This window comes from Danio aesculapii, chromosome 3 (assembly GCF_903798145.1).
Source record: "Danio aesculapii chromosome 3, fDanAes4.1, whole genome shotgun sequence".
NCBI lineage: Eukaryota > Metazoa > Chordata > Actinopteri > Cypriniformes > Danionidae > Danio > Danio aesculapii.
The window spans coordinates 35,551,658-35,568,103 of NC_079437.1; the positions used below are offsets into that span (position 1 = coordinate 35,551,658).

At 36.4% G+C, this 16,446-nt stretch overlaps 1 protein-coding gene across 1 annotated transcript in view; it reads right to left on the reverse strand.

Moving 5' to 3' along the window:
• The window catches only part of gna13b (guanine nucleotide binding protein (G protein), alpha 13b), a 35,380-nt gene extending 19,492 nt beyond the window's left edge, over positions 1-15,888 (reverse strand). Inside the window, exon 1 of the mRNA XM_056453873.1 lies at positions 15,559-15,888. Coding sequence (XP_056309848.1) covers positions 15,559-15,841 — 283 coding nt within the window. The 5' untranslated portion in view covers positions 15,842-15,888. The remainder of the gene's footprint in view (positions 1-15,558) is intronic.
• Positions 15,889-16,446: the final 558 nt, after the last annotated feature.

The following is a 16,446-nucleotide window of genomic DNA, read 5'->3' on the forward strand; positions in this document are numbered from 1 at the left end:
GCCATGCGGTATCAAATTCCATTAAAACAGAAGTCGAAAGTTAAAAATGAAACACCCGAAATTGCATGAAACTCTGGAGGAAACGCTGGATAGCCTGGTAATGCAACATTAATTGTTTTATACTGAAACTTGCCTTCAAAAAGTGCTTCCTTGGTCTTATCCATATTTCTTTGCACGTTAAACACACGTCGACAACAACAGGAAATAAAAATATGAAATAATGAAATAATATGAAAGTGTTCATTTGATTTATTTACAATAAAGTGTGTAAAGTAATATTTTCGGTCTATTAGTTCATATATTATATGAGACTTGCTTTGTTTACCAAATAAGTGGATCTAGATGGATTTGCATTGTAAACATTGAATAAAAGTTAAAGGGCATTATTTTTTTATTTCATATTAAAATTTTTTGTTACGGTACTCCCCAAATATTCTGCTTAAATCCGCAGATTTTTTACAAAATACTCTGCAGAAATAGCAAAAAATGTCCGCAGATTCTGTCTGGCCCTAGCCATGGGTCACCAAGTATAAACCAGGCATTATCGGTGTAACAGTAATACACTTGTTTATGATCATCAATTTACGAGGTAAAAGTGCTACAAAATGCAGTTACTCACTCACTGTTAAGTGACAGAATAGCTACTGCCCATGTGTTCTCTGGTATTTGGCTTGTAATAAGAAAAAGCCAGTGGCAGGCTGATGTCTGCAGTAAAATGACTCCTGTGCTTTAATTTGATTATTTACTATACAACATACAAACGCGCTTATCTTTCACTGTAAAAAGAGATTCATCTTCCCATTCTTGATGGAAATTGTATGTTTTTGCCTTCTTTTGTGGAGCGCCACCAGTCTGAACTTTGCAGGCTCGAGTCACATTTCGACATGGAATCATATATTGGCGTTTGCAAAACAAACAGATTTTATCTAAAAAACTAAAATAAAGAGAGATGCAAAGCTAAAATTAAACAGCACAATTCTTATACTTTTTTTGTTAATTCAGAATCTACGGAGTTATGAATTATGCTAAAAACTTGCAAAGTATTTTAACAAAAGACTTAACACATGATCCGTCATAGTTCTGAATGTCACATGGAGTTATCGGGCAGTTCTGGGGTCTTTTCACAGGATGAGTCCTTAATTGTTCTCACCGCACATTTTTGTATGAAGTGTTGTTAGGTCAAGAGTGTTTAACCAAAGGCCCTTTAGGATGTTAGCAATGACTGAGCAAAAGCCCATTAGTAGAGCACAAGACTCCAAGTACAGAGAACGGTCTTTATTATATGCACATCCTGCAGCACAATCAATAACTGCAGTCCATAGATGCGCATTAGTGAAAGCAAATAGCCATTCAGTCTGAAATACACATGCACTACATACAGTGCAGTTTCGGTCTAGTTACTACAGCGTAAGAGCATATCGTTTTTAACTAACCATTTCATTTCTTAATTTAATTAGACAACAATTATACAGAATCACATGCCAAAGTCAAATGATGAACAAATGATTATATGTTACATTTATAGTGTTTCCCCTGCCATAATATTAGGGGGGGCGCCCCGCCCTCCAAACAGCTTTCCCTGCCCCCCTTGAAGTCAAATTAATTGTATTTTATATATATATATTTGTTTGTTATATATTTATATATATAAAGGTCTATATATATTATCTATATATATATATATAGGACCAGATCACAATTTCTTTTAATAAACTAGATAAACTCTGAATTGCACATGGTGGAGTTCACACAGACACTCTCTGCTGTATGGGAATGAGAGTGCTCAGCACATCTGACAGGACCGAAGACGCACGTGCACTCCCGTATATTATGCATAGCCTACAGCTGCTACAACACAGGTAAATGATGTGTGGGGGCGATCAATGTGTTCACGTCACAGTGACAGCAGCTAAAATATATACAGATGCAGTGCGACTTGTTTACAGTTTATTTGCGTGACTCGCACGAGTGATGCTCTACTCTCTTTGTTGCAAGTGCAACCATTGTATCTCCACTGTTTTGAGCTGATGTGACGTGGTCGCCCCTATCTAGCATTATATCCAACCGTATGACATCTCCCGGAAGCTCCGCGAGTCTACCACAAATTTATAACGGCCCTGTGATTGCCAAAAACTTGTGAAAACAATCGGAAATCATGGCGACGAGAGTGAATGAGCAAGAGTACAGATCGCGAAAGGCACTGTAATAGCATTACATTTCTTCGGTTAAATGAATAGAGCAGTAAAGATATGTCAATAGTTGGAGCTGAGCAAAATATTTAAATGGTCTTGCATATATTTAGGCCTTTTTACATATAACGACTAAAAGTTCTGTTTTGACAATATTGCTAAATCACTAAAAGCTGGCTGGAATTATTAGATAAATAAAACTATTTTTTAACATGAATATTTAATAATATAAATTCTTGTAATACACTCATTGCTATAAAGAGTAGTTTATACACCTCCTTTCTTTTAGTAAAGAAGTATTAGATTTACAGGTGTGCATTTTACCTTCTTATGCATCAAATGAGCTCCAAACTTGTTCTTGATTGAGTCATGTTGAATTCTTCTTGCATCATTTTCAATGTTTCCAAATTGCATTGTAATTTTTCATAACTTTTATATCGGTGTTATATTATTTTCTGTGGCAGTTCATTCTGCAGTGGGAACCTCCTAATAAATAAGGGACTGAGCCAGAGAAAAATGAATGGATGAATTATTTTCTGTAAAGCTGCTCCTGGCCATGACACGTTCACACCTAAATGGTTAGAGACGTGTTTAAGGGATTATATGCAGCATCCTTCATTTACTCTCTTAGCTAAGGCCAGATCTTCTGTTTAGGTTCATACTTAGAGGGAAAATGTGCTCAATCCATTATAAAGCATGAAGCATTAGAATCAGTACTCGGTATCAGCCGATCACCATGACAAGGAATCAGTACTCGATATATGACCTAACTTGGCTGTCAGAGCTGCAATACTCCCTCTGGTTGTACAAGACTGATCTTAGTAAGTCAGTAAATACTCCCTTAGGAAAAAGTATACTAAAGTATAGGTCAAGTAAAAAGTAAACTTTATTTAATAAGTATAATAATATCAATGTACTAGTAGTGTACTTGAAATGTTCTTCCAGAAGCCCATTAAGATACACTGCAGTGACAAAAGCTGCACACTTTGTGGAAAAAAAAAAGATATAAAAATAAAATGTTCATTTTTAGCTTGTACGGTTGTACAGTTCAAATAATTGTTGTTTACTGTCCGCGGCGCCCAGCCACGAATCAGGACACTGTTCATATTTCTGCATAGAATAGTTTCATTTGAAATAACATGCAAATGTGCGTGTAGAGTGTGCGATTCTTCCAACTGTCATGTGCGTGCCGTGTTGCGGCGGTGAGCGGCGCATCCAGTGTGTGACGCCCTTAACACTTACAAACAAAACTTTTTTGCCAAATTAGAATGCAGTGAATCCTATAACATGTAAAGCATCACTCCATCCTTCTCATAGTGCACCCAGTCAAACTCATCCCTACAGGAATTAATTAATTTCCTTTTTTTAAATCTGTGTTAGACTCTGTGTTCCTTTTTTGCATTTGATGCTTTACCCGGTGCTTGACAGGGTTTGAGAAACAATGCTTTTTAAAAAATTAAAACTATGGGCTTAACAGCCTCTGGCTAAGGAAAAACAAAACTGAATTGTCATTGTTCAAGTTTGCTTCCAATCACTGACCTAGTTTAGTCTGTGGCTATATAATAAAGGCTATATCACAATTTTTTTTAGAAAGTTACTTGAAATATTTTTTTCATTTGTCCCTCCAAAACATTCAAGCAGACTAACATTAAATGTCAAGCCCTGCTTCCACAAAGAATGTTCAATCTTTTTAACCATTTTATAAAGTGTTAAATATTTATTTTTAAAAGTAAATGTTCCCACTCAGTTATAATAATCTAATAAAGTATGAAAATGAATGAAGCCTGAAAAAATCCTCACGCTCAAGTTGTTCTAAACCACAGGTCTCAGACTCCATTCCTTGAGGGCTGAAGTTCTGCAGTTTTGCTCCAACCAGGGTTCAGGGTTTCTGCAGGTTTCAAGTCAAATTTAAGACTTTGAACACCCTTTTAATACTATTATCAGGGCTTGAAATTGCAACCGTTTTGGTCGCCTATGCACCCAAAATTTCTATCTATGCGACCTCAAAATATATTTGGGAGCATTTGTGTGAATGCATAAAATTGATGTCGTGCGACCAGTTTTCACAGCAAAATGTTCACCACATGCACGGATTTAGGAGGCATTCGCTCATTTTGCATCTTTGCAAAAACACCAAACGCAGAGCTCAGGAATGGTTTAAAACAGTCGACATTTTAACTTGCAGCAGTAAACAATGCTTGCAATGCTTGCCCCGCCTTCAAGCTCTTCTTATTGGCCCACAGCGATAGAAATGCGAATGGATTGGTTAATGAGCTGTCAATCACTCAGTTCCGATGACAGCCATCATTAAAGAGCATGCATTCACCGAGATGAAACTAATATTGTAGCTCATGAAAAGACCGTTATTGCTTTTAAGATGACACATGCAAATAATAAGTTATATGTAGGGCTGGGTATCGAGTTCGATACTTTTTAAGTTTGGTACATTTTCGTTCGGTACCAAATTTCGATACCCACGTGTATAATCTTGTCAACGTCAGCGAGCTAGAAAACCTGCATCCTTAACGTGCCCGGATCAAAAGCTGGTGATTGGCTACGCTGAGGTGAGGCTGTCTTGAAAATCAAGTTTACAGCGGTTACGCCCACTCGCACAGAGCTTGTCAAATGTCAAATTGTCAAACAGACATACAAAATCAGTTAACTTTTAGCATTTCTTGCTTGTGTACCGTTAAAGTAAAGTTTAAGGCCCCGTTTACACTGCCAGTTAAATGTTACCCCAATTCCCATTTTTTGCTCAAATGTGACACAGATCGGATCTGTTCTATGACCGTGTAAACAGAAAAAAACGCATGCACTCGAATATTCAGCGATCGGTTTCAGGTCTCCTTCATATGTGGAAATAAATCAGATATAAATCGGATATGTGACAATGCGACTGTCATGTAAACAGGCAGATCGGATTTATTGAGGCGTTCTGTTCTGATCATCATTAAACTTGTGACAATGTGGTGCTTCTCCGCGGTTTAATGATGTAGAAGGAAGAGCGTGTGTGGAGATTCCGACGTGGTAAACAACAACAACAACAACAACAGAGGAAACATGGAGGAAAGTGGTCAGTCGCCACAATTTGCTCACACCAGACCTGAGATCTCTCTCGTAACGTTACATCATACAGCATATAAACCATTAGCGTAAGCTGCGATGACGGCCCTTTCCCATCTCCTCCGCCTCAAAATCATTTTAAAGTTGGGCGAACTTCGTGTTGTAACTTTTGCTTTTTGTCGCTAATAATACACTCAGTACGGGCTACATGTAGAACAACTTTATTCTCTCCAACAACACCAGTGCGCACACATGCAAAGGCTACATCAACTACACACACACACACACATCAGGGCCATACCATTAAGTAAACTGCATGGGGGTAAATCTGACATTAACAGTTTAGCTTTCATGTTTTCTTCACATTAATGTTATAGTCTCTGCTCCTGCTGACCCTGAATTAGGAGACCATCAAGTGATAATCCATTTACACTGGCAGAAAAAGTACAAATGAACAAAGAAAGGAAAGATGAATGCCACAGGGCCGTTACACATTTTATTGTTAAAGGTTGCTGCCTTTTTCTACTGTGGAGAAAGATTAGAATTACTGGATATGCATCCTAGAAAGGAACCAAAAACATAGTCAACATAAGTCCATGTGATATAAGTGGTTCAATCATAATTATATGAAGCTGCAAGAAAACTTCTGTACGCAAAGTAAACAAAAATAACTTTATTCAACGATTTATTCATGGGAGGATCAGAAAGCTCTTGGATTAAATCCAAAATATCTTCATTTGTAGATAATTAAAGACAGAATTTCAATTTTTGGGTGAACTAAACCTTTAAGCAGCAGTAAGCCTCACAAATACTTAAAATTGATCGATTTAAAACTGCTTGAACTTTATTAAAACTGTTTGCACTAATATATTGTGTTAACTATACTTTGTTCATTTTGTGCTTTTGTTCCTTTGTTTATTGGTCTTAGAGATAGGCTTGCTGTGAAAAGTGTCACAAACATCCTAAAATAATAAAACCAAAGTTTGTCTGAGATTATGTGTTATGTAATCTTGTTAAAATATATTTCTTGAAATAAAAATATCGAAAAAAGTATCGTTCGGAATCGGTATCGAATTCAGGGTATCGGTATTGAAAATTTTGGAACGATATCCAGCCCTAGTTATATGTCAATGTCATCTGTGCAATATCAGACATCACCCGTCAGAACACAGCACAGTTATTATTGTTAATTCAGTTCATCTCATTCACATCAAGCAGTGCGTGCAGAGCTGGTGATCGCATGCAGATTTTTTGTTTATTTGTTAGTTTTGATTAGAGTTGATTTCAAATGCAATAAATCTGTTAATATAAAATGTGTAGTACCTGTGCTTTTGGTGGGTGTGATTTTTGAAGTTAGGAGCACTGGTGCTACCAAGAAAATAGGTTAATTTCGAGTCCTGATTATGAATGAAATTTTAGACTTATACGAAGCTAAACACTTAAGACTTTTTGAAATGGCCCAGTTGGGCCAATGGAACTTGTTTTTTGCTTGGCAAAAAAAGTAGTCATTTCAAAGTCTTATTTTTTGATGTCAATATTTTTTCAAAATTTTTTTATATATTGCCCTGTTATTGTCATGAGGAATTTTGTAATTGTTCATAGGTTTTCTTTTCCTGATTCGAGTATTTAATTTAGAGAATTTTCTGTAAAAATATCTAAAAGCTGTTGTGATTGCATTTCTTTGAAATAAAAACAGAAGTTTTAATTAGACGGATTGTTGATAAATGGATGCGTGTTGACCCGACTGGTTAGCTTCAGCTGGACAGAGGAAAATAAAGACCTTTTTAAAATGATTTAAGACCTACAACAAAATATTTTTGTGAATTTAAGACTTTTTAAGGACTTAAAATTTGTTTTTGAAATTTAAGACATTTTAAAACTTTAAGACCCTGTGGACACCCTGTCCCAACTCTAATCAGGTGAGGTGGTTGGAGCTAATCTATGCAGACCTGCTGCCCTCCAGGGATTGACTTCGAGACCATTGTATTAACTTTTATAAATGTCTTTATTTTGTTAGCAAAGGCAAAACAAGACATTATTAAGTTGTCGGAAAACATCCATAGCAGGAGAAAAATACTCAATAGCTCAATACTCAATAGTCAATAGCTGCTTTTTTCTTTCTGTATATCTTCATTAGTTTTTAACAGAAGAAAAAACTCATGTTTGAAACAAGTGGAAGATGAGTAAATAAATACAATTGTTATTTTTATAACAGTCCTTTCAAGCCACACATTGGTATTATATCGGTCTAACAAAAAAATTTTTATTATCACAGAAGTACTTAGCATTATGGATAAATGTTTACAGTTTGCGTACAAGCAGACAGTGATGTAATAGGTAGCAAAATAAATCAAATCACCTTTTAAAAGTAAATCCACTTCATTAAATTGACATTATTCTTACATCAGCAGGTTGCAACAAGCATTATGTAAAATTGCACTGAATTTCGAGTACTGGTTCAATCAGCAGCAAAATCAGCAATGTCTTTATGCCCCTTAATTTCACCTCTTAATGTACTCTACATCAGTGGTTTTCAAACTTTTAAGCCAGCGACCCCCAATGTACTATCGTCAAGAACTCGCGACCCCCCACTACTAAAGCATATCCAAACAATAAAAATAACTTATTTTCAGCTGTTCACAATATTTTCACAATATTTACTATACATTACAGGGCTCGAAATTAACATTTTTGCTTGGTAGCACTGGTGCTTCTAAATTTTTTAATTTAGGTGCACCCACCAATTATCGCACCGTTACTACAAGCTTTATAAACAGATTTATTGCATTTAAAATCAACACTAATCAAAACTAACAAGCAATATATATAAAACAGAACAGAATTAAACAGAACCTATTGTGCTTAAAATGTGTAGATTCAGTGGCAAACAGTTACCTGAAAATTCCGTCCCACAGACTTTACAGTGAATGCTAGTTATTTTCATAGCGGACTTGAAGCCAATGGAAGTCTTTTATCCACTCTGAAAAGTGTAGATGGTGGATTAACATTCACCACATGATCAGTAATCAGATGTGCCATTATTTGTAGCTTTAGCTAATTTCTAAAACTAAATCTGTCAGTGTTGTTTTCAGTCTCTTATCTTCAGCGCGTTACATTTTCGCGGTTGTATCTCCTGTCATCTGAAGGCAGAAGGCGTTGACTGAATGATTTAGTCTAGCGCAGTGGGCCAATAAGAAGAGAGCGAAGGCGGGGCAAGCGTTGAAGGCTTTGTTTACTGCAGCAAGTTGACATGACAACAGTTTTAAACTGTTTCTGAGCGCTGCGCTTCAAGTGCAAAGATGCATTCTGCCTGAATGTATCCTAAATACTTTATGAATTCATCAGTGATATCTTTAAAAAATCTGAAAATATTAGCTTTCACTTTTAATACTGAAAAATACATATTATAATCACAAAAAATAAAAATCACAAAATAAATCACTCTCGCGACCCCTTGAAATTATTCTGCGACCCCTGCAGGGGTCGCGACCCCCAGTTTGAGAACCACTGCTCTACATCACTATTGCAGTAGTGCTAAGCATGACATACACAAGTACTACTGAATGAATAAACCCATGTTATACTGTTTATGGGAAAGCAAACAAAAGTAATGTTGTTTACAACTACAATTTCAGTCATAATCTGTGTGATTTTGTACAATGTAGTGAAATGTGATTACAGAACACGGTGTATTTTTACTGGTACAGAATGCTGAAATTTTGGTACTGTGACAAACCTAATTAGTGGTACCTCAAGCTGTTAAAATAATATGACAAAAACACAAACTGTTCAATGTTATTAGGGTGTAACAGCTGATGTATTTAAGTCAAGGAGTATAAGGCCGCGTTTACACTAATACGTTTTAGTTTTAAAACGCATAAGTTTTGCTACGGTTACACCATCCGTCCACACTACGCTGGAGTTTTCGAGCGACAAAAACGGAGCGTTTTGGAAATGCTGAAGAGGCCGTTTTCAATTTAAAACGCTGCTGCTCCGTCTCAGTGTGGATGGGGGAAAACGGAGACATCTGAAAATGGAGACATGGCTGCAGACATTCGCCTGTCTGAATGGGGCTTTTTCCTACTACACACAGTTCAGTCTTGCATCCTCTATTTGTAAGTTCAGACTTCGCAAGTTTGATAAGGAAAACAAACTCCCGGGGACACATCGGGTAAATCTTCAAAAGGGAACAGTGTACTCTATAACCTCATTCACATCACCCTGCAGGCTACGTTGTTTCACATTCTCAACAATACAAATGAACACACCAAATGAGGAATTGCCTATTTTCATTTTAATATTAACTTAACAGACACCAAAAATGTTGAGGCGTCGTGTAGATATTTATATGACCGTCATCTTCACTGTATTAGGCTTGGGAGGTAATACGGTAATATGGTATACTGCGAGATCTAAAAATAGCAACGTCAGTTGTCAGTTTCAATACAGTTATAAAAAACAATGCACTTGTATATGAGACAAGTATTAAATAATAAATATTATTTATTTAATGCCTAAAATGCGTGATTGACATCACGGGACAGTGTGGAGGAGAGAGAGAGAGAGGTTTGATGGCGAGTCGTGCTCCAAGTGACCTGGTCTCGAAAAAATTACATAACCTCTGCAGTTTGGCAGTATTTCCGGTTTCGACCAAACGAGAAGGGAGACGTAGTAAATACGAACTAGAGGTCTGAATTCCCGCAGCTGTACTATGGGAGCCACGGGACCAGACCAGATTTCTTGCGGTGCGGGAACAAATTTCCAAATAAAGCGCGGGAGCGAGCATATGCATGGATGCTGTTTATGTGCTTGTGTGAATGAGAGAGAGCGTGATGCTGTGTCGCTTGGTGCTTTCTCTCTCTCCGGCGCAGATCTCTAATATGAACAAGACAAACATGTGACCCCGAACCTAAGGTCGCATATACTGATTTATATACGGTTTAGGCATAAGCCAACGGTTTGGTGACTCTGTCTGAGCCTTACATCTTAATTTTTTTTATTATGCACGGTAATACCAGATACCGAGGTAAAATAGGGAGGAGGTTTGACGGTATCAAAATTTGTATACCGCCCAAGCCTACACTCTATGCATATTAACAAGAAAACAGAGCCTATAACATAACTGCCTTGTTTCATTTTCAGTGAAAAATATGGCACACACCCTCTCTTTTGCTGAATATCAGTTTAATAATCAATAATGGCCATTATAAAAGTATAACGTACAATAAGTATATATAATTTAGGAAATAAAGGCATGCAATCTGTCAATGTGCAGAATCAGTGTTTGTGGTTACATTAATTAAGATATTAGCCTAACTTATCTTTGCATTCAGCCAAAACACATTACCTGAGAACAAGTAATAGATTCAAAAGTCGGGGAATATGTCGTTAGATGTAGACAACAAGATGAATTAAATATCACGTTTAACAAATATAGTGAGATTAGATCCAGCAGTTGATCCTTAATGAACAGTCCGACATGCACAGCTCTTATGGATTGAATGCGTGTGGTCATGTGATGTGCGTTTGCAGCGGTGTAGTATGGACACAGAGCTGTTCAGAAACACTCGATGAAACACCAGTGTGGACGCTGATCATTTTCATTCTAAAATGTCGTTTTTAAAACTAAAACATATTAATGTAAACAGGGCCTAAGGCTGTTACGATAACCTCAATTTTGCAACAATACACTTTTGTCAAGCCAGCCACATAGAAAACACAACCATGGCAACCCCCGGTTAACTTTTTATTTTACCTTTCTTTTTTTACACATCATTATTTTACAAAGCCTGCCTAGTTAAAAAGATCAGGCAGAAGCATCTATTCAACTTAAAAGCTGTGCAAGTCATTTCAATTTAAATTACATTAAAATGGCAAAAAAATAAATAAAATACACACTGATATTTACCACAAGAGAAACATCCTTACAGTGACAGCCCGTCAAACAGTTTTGATACAGTACTTTCGATTCTGTGCACATGTGTATCGAGAGCAATGTTACATGCAGAACAAACATGCACCACAAATACAGCTGATTCACTGAGTGAAATCACTGAGGATTTTCAGCTCTTTTCATATTATAATGACATTATCAATATGAAACGTAGTCGAAAAAGCATTAAGAGTCTTTGTGAGCACTGCAGCAGCACTGATACACATCTCTGCATGATGTACAGAATTTATTTTCACTTTCATATTTTTATCTGATAATTAATTCACTTATTGGACAACTACAATTTTCTTCTTAATTTTATTTTTTCTTTTAACTAACCTTGTTTTAATCTGTTTATGTTCACAAATGTTTTAAAACTAACAATAGCAAACATTTAGATTCTAAGTTATTCCACAATTGAGCAGCTCGAGCTGTAGGTGAAACTCAGCATACCAGATCACAGGATAAGTCAATGTAAGTCAACCTCCATACAAAATGCATTGCATGAGACAAAAAAAAAAAAGTTCAAGCTGTCTTTTGTGCAGGAAACTGAAAGCAGAGGCGCTCAGAAGCGTAACCTGTTTGACTCATCCCACATCTGTTGTGAAGTGGTACATCCATGTGACTGCTGCTCTGATTGTGTCCTCATGATATATGCACATGTGCACTTTCACCTTAAAACTGACTGTGTCTCAAAAACAGCTCCTTGAATCTTTACTGTGACTTCTACACAGAACATCAATTTCTATAAACAACAGCAGGACGCTACTATTTAGCATTATAAACAGAATCATTCCCGAGTTAGAAAAGATAAATGACCTGCTATAGTTTGGAAGAGAAACCACAGGACAGGATTTTATCCATACTGTCCAACAAACACACAGAATGAACTACTCAGACACACAGCTGGTGTTTTAGTCCGGTTATACAATGTGAACACTCAAGACTGTTATTCTGTTCTCAATTCAAATCACATAGAAATGTCTAGTACTGAATAAGCATAGATGTTGATACAAATTTAAATACAGCAATTAAATAAGAGTAATTACAACACTGCATTAAAAATCCCATCAATTCAAAATGCATTAAATGCAGTTCACACCTGAATCTTGACCTTTCCTTACTAAAGCGAATCACCTGTAAAAGACTTTAGAAAACGTGTTCAAGCTATTTCTTTGGACAAACTTAAATTAATAAGCCCTAGAATTTCTGTAATGAAATTATAGAATAGTCTGAATAAGCTGTGCAATGTGCAAAGCCACAGAATTTGGCAGACTTTGGATGAATAAATGAAAGCTACTGCTGTACACAATCAAATCATGATAACTGTTGTCTGAGTAAATAAATGGTAAAAAGTCTTTATGTTCTGCGTACAAGCGGTATAGTTGTGCTGCACAATATATAGTTTCAGGATCGATATGGCAATGTGATCATTCACAATAGTCACATCATGAGTATATGCAATGTTAAGTCTGGATTATAATTAATCATTTTGAAAGTGTTTCTGAGGCCTGTGACTGTGTGAGGGTTTTAAAAGCATTCAGGCATGAGAATAATTTACCGTTTGTAACTTTGAAAAATTAATAACGATTAATTGTATTGAATGATATATAAAACGAAGACTATGCACATTATTTTACATACGATTATTCAATTACTGCATATCTGAATACATTTAAACTCTTCGTGATAAGAACACTAGGTCTGTCACAATAATAAATATATCGACTTATCGCACAACGCACCTCAATGATTTTTGGTGAGGCAATATATATCGCCCAAATATAAGAACCAATACTAGCTGATTATGCAACTTCTCTTTCTCTATTGGAGATGTTAGTGTCAGTATGGTTAAAAAAACACTATAGTATTGACATGACTGTGAATTACTAAAAAACATTTTCATGTGGGTGTCTGACAACTGAAAATAGACCTGGTCTCTGTTACTGTTTACCTTGCACTTTTTTTTGTTAACATTTATTATAATTTATTTGTTTGGGATATCTGTTTTCACATTCTGATTCCAATGCTTAATTACTAAATTGTAAAAATGACTATAATAAAATTATTCTAAATATATTCTTAAGAATAAAATATTATGTGTCCTTTGGAAGAGCTTACTCTTATTGTCATTCTGGTTATTATATAATGAGTGTCATAAATGGTCTTAAAAATGACAATAATATCGTTTATCGCAATATATTTTGGTGCAATATATTGTACAACAAAAAAATAGATATTGTGACAGGCCTAAAGAACACTCAGTTAAAAGTTCATGAAACAGTGTATAGTACTGTATAGTACTCCAAAACATTTGAGTATTATTTAACAGTAGTAATTATGTTTTGAAAACATTTTATTAAATTGATAAATTAGGAGATAAGGGGGCAGGCCGGTTAGAGATCAGAATTTAACAAAAACGGTAAACCAATTTATAATGTACCATCATAGCCTTCACTGCTGTTGTGTGGGATCTGTAAGAAAAAACAGGTCTGTTTTGAAAGTAAAAAAACACTTTTATTCTGCATTATTGCATTAAAAATGCATTCAAATCAATTAAGAGTGATAGAAAATAATTAAGTTAATGATTTTTATTTTAAACAACATTCAAACTTTCTATTTCTTAAGGTAATAAGAAAGAAAGTTAAGCACCAAATCAAGAAGGTGATGTACACAAAACATGCCCTCCATCACCAGATACTAGCTAGCACTTCATCAGATTAGGCAGCTGCAGTGCTAAAATATGCAGGTTAACTGGTTCACATAATTAACTGTTAAAAGATGCGATCAGTGTCCAAACTGATCTGTCAAACTGCGAGAAACCATTCAACTTCAACCAAACACTTCTGCAAATGTATGCGAGTACAATCTTGAGTGAAATGCAAGAAACCAATAGACAAACCTCTGATTGTTTAAGTGTTTTTTCTCAGTCTCCAGGCACTATAAGGAGAAATTTCTGTTTTCTGGAATGCCTTAGGATTCAATCCAAGCTGCCATTTGACTAAATGCTTCCTGTTTAAGTTGAGCTAGGGAAGGATATGATGATGATGTTAGTGACTACAGATGAATCTCCACGAGATCGCAGTTGAAGCATTTGTCATTGTGATGCCTTTCGAAAACGATTACCGATGTGGCATATTAATCTCATACAGGAAATCTCTAAATCTTTTCATAGCAATATGCACTGGAAATCCCCAGCTGAGGTAGCCCACATGGGGAGCCCCACATTATACAAGGTGGGCACTGATCATTAATTCCTTGTTTCAAAAGAAAGTAAAGAGGAAATAAGCCTGACCCCAAAGACATGTGCGTGAAAAACTTGTTCACATGCAACACAAATTCTATTCTTTAAAGATCATCGGGCAAGACTGGCTCTTGTTAAACTGTCTTAAACTGTGAAAAGGCCACAGCATGAACAGTAAAGCTGTTAGTTTCTTTTACATGTATTAGTGGTTAGAGCCACTGTTAAGCCATGTTTTCATCATGTGCTAGTCTGAGCTCTGGACTCCACCCATTTATTTCACAGAAGCCCAAAAACACGTGAATTCACACACGTCCGCAACTACAAATATACATCTCTGAGAAACAAAACCCCTCTTTCGTTTGCAATTAAAATGAGCAATTAATAGGCACGGCTACGTAACTAGGCTTTGCATATGAGTCGAGTGCCATGCTCCCGGTAGACACCAGTCTCTTTGTTATTTATGAGACGGCCTCAGCATACCAACAAACAAGAGAGAGCTGTTGATTTACATTTTAAGCCGGACTTTTCATATTGGATTGATTCATGATACATAACGTTAATTCAGTTTCAACGTTAGTTATGGCATTTAAATGTTACTCGTGCAGACAAACCATTAACGCGCACGAGGCAGCTCTTTAAATAGCCACGAGATTCTGGTAAAACGTCAAAACTATGACGATATTGAGTATGATATTCACAAAATTGAGTAACTATTGGTGGTTTTATTGTTGCTTTTAAACAGTTTCAATTGTTAAAGAAGTTGTGCTCTTTATGAAGCGCTTCAAACTATGAAGCGCTAACGGTCATTTCTGGTGAAATTCAAAAGCGAGTCCAGCCGCACAATGAAACCACGAGGGCGATTTAATCCACTCATTGAATGCGCATACTATCTAGGAAGGGGTTTAGACAGAAACCAGCTCTCAGCAGAGGTCTTTTGTTCAAGACCGCGACGGTGAAAAGTTGAGAGAATAACATGGGCGTTTCTCCTGAGCAGGTTACAGCGCAACTTCAGCTAACGCTAGCTAAACCTCACTTCTCCGTCCTCTCATCCCTCTTGGAGACTCTAAAAGTCAAGTTTAGCACCTCGCTAGACTTTGCACATGTCTGTGAATGGAAAACGGGCCTCATACCTTTCATAACATTACTGTAAATGGTGCCTCTGAACTCTTCTTTGGCCCCCTGATCGAAGTCCTGCCCGTGTATAATGCGCATCTGCTTGAGGAAAGTGGACTTGCCGCTCTCTCCGGCGCCGAGCAAAAGTATCTTCACTAGGCGTTTCACATAGGTTTTGTCTTTGATAAGTCCTCGGTCTATTTCTTTAGATTTCCTTAGTTGTTCCGCCTCGCTGCTGTTCAGAATACAGTTTGGAAAACAAACAGATAGAAAGGACCGGGACGGCAGGAAATCCGCCATCTTTGTGCAACTTCATCGATACAGTAGGGAGTGAAACTGCGCGCGCCTGAGTGCTGGTGGCGGGCGGGGCGCAGTTACCATAACAGTGGCGCGCGCGCAGTGCTCTGATGGAAGTTTTGGGCGGGTTCTTTTCCCAATTTTATACAATATATATATATATATATATATATATATATATATATATATATATATATATATATATATATATATATATATATATATATATATATATATATATATATATATATATATATATTTCAAAAGACAGTACATTATAATCCAAACACATGTTTTAGGAACCTAGAACAATTCATTTACAATAATACACTGAACAAGAGCAACTTGTTTAATAGTAAATCATTTTCACACAATATCACATAGGATAAAAGAGGAAATGGGAATTGAGAGAATAAACTATTCGTTAATTCTCACATAGCAAAATATCTTTGGCCCAACGCTGGCCCACACAATCAGCTTTTGCTTGGCCATACATGACTGGTACATGACTGGACCAAGTCTGGCCATAACTCAGCCTGAACGGGGCCAGTTTTGTTGGTGTGTCACGACTGCAATGAAATTGATAAACCTATGAATCGTTGCACTTT